The 8,386-nt window shown below is 47.1% G+C and overlaps 1 protein-coding gene across 2 annotated transcripts; it reads left to right on the top strand.

Annotated features, from left to right (window-relative positions):
- The first annotated feature begins 2,124 nt into the window (after positions 1–2,124).
- On the top strand, positions 2,125–8,132 carry TMED2 (transmembrane p24 trafficking protein 2). Of its 2 annotated transcripts, XM_035564917.2 has the most exons (5): positions 2,186–2,429; positions 3,329–3,521; positions 3,939–3,959; positions 5,667–5,774; positions 6,622–8,132. In XM_035564917.2, exons 1-5 carry the CDS (start codon positions 2,250–2,252, stop codon positions 6,744–6,746), a joined length of 627 nt encoding a protein of 208 aa, XP_035420810.1. In that variant the 5' UTR covers positions 2,186–2,249; the 3' UTR covers positions 6,747–8,132. The 2 variants fall into 2 exon arrangements, with proteins under 2 accessions (XP_035420811.1, XP_035420810.1); XM_035564918.2 differs by lacking the exon at positions 3,939–3,959 and having other exon boundaries at positions 2,125–2,429.
- Positions 8,133–8,386: the final 254 nt, after the last annotated feature.

The following is an 8,386-nucleotide window of genomic DNA, read 5'->3' as shown; positions in this document are numbered from 1 at the left end:
CGCCTGGTGCTGCTCGAGGCCGTACGCAGCGCTGGTAAGGCTTCACTGCGGTGTCTGTGCTGCTACAGCACCCAGGGGTGACCACAGCCCCCGTGTTCAACGCTGTCCTGTAGGCACCAGGACAGGAGGCAGGGAGATGATTCCTGCCGCAAAAGAGTTAACGAGGGCTGAGGTAGCCGGGTGGATCCACACAAACGTAAAGGGAACCACAAAACCAAGTTTTATGTGATAGTAATGGTCTCGTGCACGATGTTGTGGGGTTCAGGTCCTTGCTCTGCAAGAGCAAAGAGAGTCTTTATGCTCATACATGTGTTCAGGGTATCAGTGGGGATGTCATGTACAGAAGTAGTTTGCTGGCACAAATCAACTTAGTGATGGATTATATTAAACCAAGTTATATTTTTTTCTGGTTAAGATTTTCAGTATTTTTGCCTTCAGGGACAACCATGCACTTTTGAATGTTGTTAGAGTGTTTAGTAAGAGATCCTGTGGATGAGACTTTAGAGATAAATGTGTCCTGAATTGCTTTAGGTCTCAATTCCACCAGTTGCCGTACGCAGCGCAGGAATACTGCGTTAAATTTTGGACCAGAGACCGCAAGTGATGTCAAACATAGGAATTAGTCAATGGAAATAAAACTGAAGTTACAAAAGCAAAGCTTGGAATGACTAATACATGCTGCATGTTGGGAATACAGAATTAATTCTCTTATTTTTGGCAGATGCAAAATGCCAGTGCAAGTGAATGGGAGGTTTAAGTGACATGAAAAACAGCACTGTGACACTCAAACTTATTTGTGCCACTGTGTCAGCATTGCATTCTGTCACATGTGTCAAACTAGCTTATGTGCTGCCATAAGCCGGCTCTTGTGTTTGTTGATCTGGACCAAGAAGGTAAAAAAAAACAACAAAAAGCCTCCATACATCTGAGTTTGACATTCAGTTGCCTATTTTATAATAATAATCAACGATATCCTGTGAAAATATATCTACATGTCGTTTGTGAAGCTTACTGCCAAAATGGAACACCACAGGAAGTTGCCCGAAGTTCCAGGGAGAGCAGGAGGATGAATAATGGCACAGTCATCCTTTCCTGGCCAGCGCTGCTTACGAAACCATGAAACGTGGTAGCAGCGTGAGCAGAACGTTTGGAGAGGGCTCTGCAGAACCTCGGGGGATCAGATGTGATGGGAAGTGAGAATTTTGTCTGAGTTAGCAATGAGAACGTGTTCATACCACCAGCATTCGGTATCAGCTGATTTCCCGTTGTTATGTACAAATGCATGTAGAGGAAAAAAGTAATAATTTACAGAACGTGCTAGTGGCAAACTACTTTGAGATAGATGTAAAAGCAGCACGGCACATTAGGCTACTGAGAGGGGAAGACAGAAGGTGGGCTTGATCCGAACTGTGACGGCAATGGAAGTTTGGGGTGACGCAGTCAGGTCTGGTACTCGGTCCCCAAGCGACCTGCGGCTCCTCACGCTCGTGCTCTGTCTCGCTGGAGGTTTTCCCTCCTGTGTGCCCACACCCTGCGCCTGCCCTGCCTCAGCCAGCCCTGCCAGCTCTGCCAGCCCGAGGTGACCGGGGCGTGCTCACACGCACCGCGTTTGGGTTGCGCCCGTCAGGCACCTGAGGACACCTGAGGAGAACCTGGGGTGCGGTGACTTGGGGGGCTCGCTGAAACGCGTCAGTATTTCTCAAGGAGGCCGGTTTGTGCTTAGGGTGTAAACGTTACGGGGCTAATCGCAGCGGCCCGTCACGGACTCGAGCGCAGCCGCCTGTCCTGACGGGGAGCTCTCCGGCCTTCCCCGCGGCCGCCCTGACCGTTACCGCCCCCCCCCGCCCCCTCCCGGGGTCGCCCCAGCGCCTCGGGCCCCGCGCTCCCGCCCGCGCCGCCCGGTTGCCAGGCGACGCCCCCCCCTCCCGCAGCCAACGCCGCTCCTCTGCTCTCCGATAGGCCCACCTTCCCCGCCGCGCGCTGATTGGCTCCCCCCTCCTCCTCTCCGCGCCCCTCTCCGTCCTCATTGGCCGCTCCGAGCGCAGGCCCCGCCCCCCCTCCCCTCCCCGCTCTCCCCCACCCCCCTCCTCCCCTCCCCTTGTCCCTCCCCGGCCACCGTCTCCCCGGCCCGTACGTGGCAGCGGCGCGGCGGCGCCCAATGAGCGTCGGCCCCGTGCCCCCGGAAGCGGCGTGGCTCGCGACCGGAAGCGCCGTCCCCTCTTCCTGCCGCCCCGCCGCTGGGCTCCGCCATGTCGGCGCTGCGGGCGGTGCTGGCGCTGCTGGCCGCGCTGGGCGCCCCGGCCGCCGCCTACTTCGTCAGCATCGACGCGCACGCCGAGGAGTGCTTCCTGGAGCGGGTGCCGTCCGGCACCAAGATGGGGCTCATCTTCGAGGTGGCGGAGGGCGGCTTCCTCGACATCGACGTGGAGGTGAGGCCCGGGCCTGCCCGCGCGGGGGGCGCGCTGAGGCGAGGAGCCGGGCCGGGGGGGGCCGCGCGTGCCGCCGGGCGGCGGGGGGCTGCCTGCGGCCCGGCTGCGTGCCCGCCCGGCGCTGCTCGGCGAGGGGTTTTCCTCTGCAAGGCGTTAAGAGCTGTAGAGGAGTAACGAACGGGAGTTGCTCGCGCCTCGGTGGAGGGCGCATCGCTGCTGGCCTGTGGTAACGTCGCCGCGAGAGAGCTGTTGCGGAAACTGAGTGTAATGCTTTAAATTTGCCCGTTGGCCCGAAGCAGGAAATAGTCAGGAAGCTGCGAAACCCCGCTCGGTTATCGCCGGTGGGAGCTCAGCAGCTGGGCCTGGTGGCCTGCTGGGATGGGAGACGTCAGGCCACGGCGAGCCCGAACGTTCGCTGCCCTGGCCCTGTTAGAGAAGGCAATTGCAGCCCTACAGAGTGTTATAGCCAAAGCAGTCTTGACGTACTGTAGTATACCCTTTTTTCTTTCTATTTTCCTTCGAACACCAGAGGTAAGGTTTTCTCCGCAGTTGTTAATTTGGCTAACGGCCAGCCTTGTGGCCGGCGTTGCAGCCAGCATACGTCTCCCTTGTTGAGTGCCTCTTATCTTGAGGACAGATGGCCAGTAATCTCAGCCAGAGGGCGAGGCTTTTCCGTGGCTCGCCTTACTGAGAGTGTTTTAGAGATTCCCGGGCAGAAAAATGCAGCGTTGCTTTGGGTCACGGGAAGGAAAATGCAAAGAATGCCAGGCCAGTCAGAGCACGGGTGCTGTTGGTGAATCTGACTGGATAGCTTCAGGGTATGCACGCGGTCTGTAATGATGCATTTTAAAGCACTGTATGTTAAATAAAATGTATGATATTTTGTTTTCCCCGTCCAGATTACAGGGCCTGATAATAAAGGGATTTATAAAGGCGATCGAGAGTCCAGTGGAAAATACACATTTGCTGCCCACATGGATGGAACTTACAAGTTTTGCTTTAGTAACAGAATGTCCACTATGACTCCCAAGATAGTGATGTTCACAATTGATATCGGGGAAGCTCCAAAAGGGCAAGATATGGAGACAGAAGGTGAGGAAGACTCCTGGAAAGAAATTAGCTCCGGCTTGTGAGCTTTTCTGTGCATGCATGACTTGTGAACTTGGCCTGGGATTCTCAGAATTCCCGTTTCTTCAGGCGGTCTAGTTAGCTGTCCTCTTGCACAGCTAGAACGGATACGGATGTTTTTAGACCTCGTGACCCAACTTAATGCAGAATCACCAGGGAATCTCTTGGCCATCTGCAGAAACTAATGCTCTCATCCTTTAGTCTTTTCGTCAGTCTCATTCTCTGATTTCTAGTTTGCTCAGCAGTACGTAGATTACCACGTGCGTTAGCTGAGCTCTTTGATAAGTGTGCTAATAAAAAAAGCTCTTAGCCGTGTAAGTTACTGTGTTATCTGCAGCCTTTTGTCCTGTACTTGTGTTCATCTCTTACGCTTTCCTCTAGGTGGTGGAGATACCTGGGATGGTATGTGTCCTGATTTTTGAAAGCTCATTAGCATCTTGTCTTTTGCAAATGTTTATTCACTAACAGCTAACGTTTGCTTTTTTCTGTAATGTTTGTTTGTAGCATGAGAATGTCTCTTTAATAAACTACATAAAAGGTCTGATTCTGAGCAATGCTGAGCACCTGCAAGCTTCCATCGAGGCATTTATGTACTTAGCAGCTCTTGGGATCAGGTCCTTCAACTGGCCGTGATGGTTTGTCTTCAGGTGGTTACTCGTGGCTAGTGGAAGACCTGATTAGGAGGAGTTTCTGGGGGAATTGAACTAAAACAATGAATATCCAGGAACGTTAGATATTTTAGACAGTGTTTACGTTCACTGAAACTCGTGTTGGATTATCAAGGGCTTTTGGAAGCAACAAATTCCATCTCGGTTATGAGTTAGCAATAACGTTACAAGAAAACTTCAAACTTGTCATTTGCTGTAAAGTAAACCTCTGGGTATAGAAATCGCTAACTGAAGCTAGAAAGAAGAGAAGCCTTGTTTTCTATTTTAGCAAGCAAATAACGGTGTGCCTTGAGTGCTTGATAGCTCTTGACAAAACTTAACATGTTCCTAACTTGAACTTTTTATAAGTCTAAGTTAAATCTTTTTACTGAGTCTGAAGAGACACTGTAAATATGCATTGTAAAGAATATTAATACAGCTTTATTTTTTAAGGCAAACACTTTCCCTTGAGTGTGCTTTTAGTGGGTTTAAACAATCCCTGCAGCTGTGGTTTCTTCTCTTACTAATAACTGCACGCATTGCAGTGACCAGTTGGCCACGAAAATAAGGCATTTACAATATTAGCAAAGTGAGTGTGGTTTAGACATGTATTTAGGTTTTAATTATAGCTTGTATGAGTGTTATTCTGTCCATGGAATGACTGCTTGAACTTCCCTTGGTGCTAGAAAACTTTGAAAATCACTTGCATCGTTCATAATTTTTGTAAGTGAGCAGTTCTTTGAGCATGAAGGTGTTTAAAGGACTCTGTGATTGGCAGGGCACTAAACCTCGGATCTGTGATCTGTCCATGTGCTGAATTATCTCAAGCTAATTTCCTGTCATTATTAGTTTATTTTCCTATTCTTCTGCTTTCATGGCGTACCAGAACCCGAGGCCGGTTCCTGCCCTCTGCCAGGCCCCTTTGGCAGTGTTTCTGCTGAATGCCGTGCTTCGGCTAAACGGGAGGATCCCAAGATGTGCCACTGCTTCAGAAAGTCATCTCGTTTTGCCAGCATCATGATCTTAAGCTAATTCCTCAGTTGTTCTATTTTTGCAAGCTTAACAACTAGAAAAGGCTGTTATGTTAAGATAACTTGCTTGGAATATATTGGAAGGTATTTGCGACATAGCTGATGGTATGGTGCTGAGCTTGTGCTCTTACGGAGAGGTATGTCCAGATGGGATACGAGCAGGCTGCGCTGCCTGACCTGGGTGTCCTCTGCCACCTAGTTGGATGCAGAGAGAGGTGTTTTGTCACTTGTTAAATGCCGTGGAGGTGTGTTAGGAAATGTGGCGATACGATAACAAAACCTTATTGTGCTGTAAGGCTGGGAAGTGCAGTTGTACGGATTGCATTTCTCAGAACTTCCCCTGTGACAGGAAGCTAATTACAGCTGTTCGTATGTTCTAACAAACTGGTTTTTGAGTCAATAACAGACTTTCTTCTGAAATTATTCTGCAGCTCATCAGAACAAGCTAGAAGAGATGATTAACGAGTTAGCAGTGGCCATGACAGCCGTAAAGCATGAACAGGAGTACATGGAAGTTCGTGAGAGAATACATAGAGCAAGTATGTGTCTTTGACTTAAATGCCTTGTCCCCTCTCGAATGGATTTTAAATCTTTTTTTTTTAGGTTCAAGTTCATAGCAGCTTTTTCATGTTACTAAAAAGAATTCAGAACAAGTTCTGAAAGTTCTGCCAATATGGTAAAGAACGTGATTGACACTTGCTGTCTTCTTTAAGATACGTCTCTCGCGTAATGAAGGTTGTTATGCAAAATAATCTTTGCTTAATTGGTGTAAATTCTGTAATTCTTTGAATGTCTCACTCATGAAGATAGCAGTAAAGGTATGGTTCCTAGCACCTGTCAAGAATAAAGGGCGAATGTTTTTAATGTGGAAATACAGCATTACGTTACAACACGGGTCTCTCAACGCTTTGAACCTATGATTATTTCCAGTTTTATGATCGTTTTTTCTTTTGTTACTAATGGTCTGACTTAAAGTGCCGAACCTTTTAGAACCAGAGAGAATGAACCTTTAGAGATCTGCAATTCCCCTCTTGACTTTGAGACCTTAGAACGTGGCTGTTGCTTGAAGCAGCAGGTGACATCTGGTTGGCAGTTACGTGCCTCTGTCGGCCTCTTTGAAGGTGGGCAGAACACTCAAAGATGTTGCAGTTTGTGTCCAAAGGTGAGGTTAACACCTGCTTGCGTAGCATAGTTTGAGCTATTCAGAAAAATAAGCCCCTGAGCTCTCATCCCTAAGACTGCAGAGTCTCGGAGCACTTGTACTGACATGATACAAATATCAGTGATGTAACTGGAAGGTTTACGTGCAGTTGTTCAGTTCCTATGACCAAATAAAGTGTGTTTAAGTTTGTTTTAAGCTGTTGTTTATTTTTTTTTCCCCAACAGTTAATGACAACACAAACAGCAGAGTGGTCCTCTGGTCATTCTTTGAAGCTCTTGTACTAGTTGCCATGACACTGGGACAAATCTACTATCTGAAGAGGTTTTTTGAAGTCCGAAGAGTTGTTTAAGAGTACTGTTCCTGGTCCTGGATTTCAGTTCACTATCTACCAACCATCCTGGTCACAAAAAAAAGTCATTTAGTTTCTAAACCCTCTTTACTGAACTGTAAAACTTATGTTCCTTCCTAGTTAAAAATGAATTGTTTTTATATATCTTCTGTAGCAAAAGCTATGCTGAAATCTCATCACTTGATTGGCATATTTTTTTTCACTTCAGTCTGCCTAGTCTGTATGCTAAGCGAGGTCCAAGCAAGCTGCAAACGCTGTAACTCAACTGTAGTAACAAGCAATGTCGGTGTCTTTTCTAACTTTCTGTTTTCATAAGTACTTGCAGTTCTGTCTAGGGAAAAAAACGGTACAAGGCCCTAATGTGACTTGCATTTTTCACGTCTTTAACCCTGCAGTAGGTGTTATGAAATTGAAAGAGTCCCTTCTTCACGTGTAGAAACCGCCAAGGAGGAGCGATTGGAACTTTATTCTGAGGAACTTTATTCTGATAATGAATGGAAGACAGCTGACAACTTCCACTCTAGTATGTATACCTGGTTAAAATTGGAAAGGAAGTCTTTAGTAACTGTCCCAAGTACTCCAACTTATTTCTGAAGCTTTTTAATTCAGTAGTCGATATCAAAATACGTTCTCTCCTCTACCGAGTGTTCACCATATGGTTTTTAGTCTCTCACCGGTTTTATATCGAAGCCAATCGTGCAGTGTCTTGGCAAACAATAGTTGGCCCTTTGGTTTTTGCAGCTCCAAAGCTCAGACTGTTGGTGCTATTGCAGAATGCAGTAGTGTTCAGGAAATCTGGATTCCAGATGCCAAAGGGTTAATGATTTTGGGGGTTTATTGCGATGCTATGCAGCCCTTGTATTTAAGTTCAGTGGCAGCCTCTGCCATTATCTGGTCATAATTAGCATAATGCTAAGTACTGGTGTGTTTTCTTTTCCAGGCACATGTAGATTTGTTTTTGTATAAAGTTACTTTCCTTGGTATCTGATGATTGGTTTAAAATTAAAGCAGCGTCTGGTGTGGGTGCTGAGCCAGGATTATGTTGTGACTGATGTACATTAGTTGTAATCATTTTTGGGGTGGGGGGGGGACCTTTTCCAGGGGGGAGCCTCTACAAGTTACACACAACAGTTTTGTACAATTAATTTAAAATTTGTTACAGGTTTTCATGTTCCAGGTAAAGATTTTTCAACCTCGGGCAAACACTTGCAGCAGTTCTTCAGCAAGGTGGCTGTTACACCTTATTGCAACTGTTGTGTGCCAATATTTTTGTGTAAAACACTCAAATTGAATTCTAAGATGTACATTTAAAATTGCTTGTGAATCTACATATGACCCAGGTTCGATAAAATAAACAAATTCTTTAAAAAAAAGAAAAAGAAACAAGAGAGCTTGTCTCTTTCTTCTTTGACCCTACGAGGGGCTGCTTGGCACTTTATTTTTTTTTTCATGAAATGTTTGTTTGGGTGTTGGGAATTTGTTAGGCGGCTGCCTTTGCGTTGAAGGAAAGAGACGTAATTGTACACTGGCGTTGGTGCTACTGGGCTCTGGCACTGCAGGGCCTCCGGCAGTGCCTTAATGGGCGATTTCCCGAAAAAAGGGGATTTTTTTGTGGTGCCGGAGCGGCCGCCCTGGGGCAT

The sequence above is a fragment of the Cygnus atratus genome, chromosome 17 (genome assembly GCF_013377495.2).
Source record: "Cygnus atratus isolate AKBS03 ecotype Queensland, Australia chromosome 17, CAtr_DNAZoo_HiC_assembly, whole genome shotgun sequence".
Classification (NCBI taxonomy): domain Eukaryota; kingdom Metazoa; phylum Chordata; class Aves; order Anseriformes; family Anatidae; genus Cygnus; species Cygnus atratus.
Note: the sequence above shows the minus strand (reverse complement) of the source record. Positions and strands in the feature narration are given on the sequence as shown.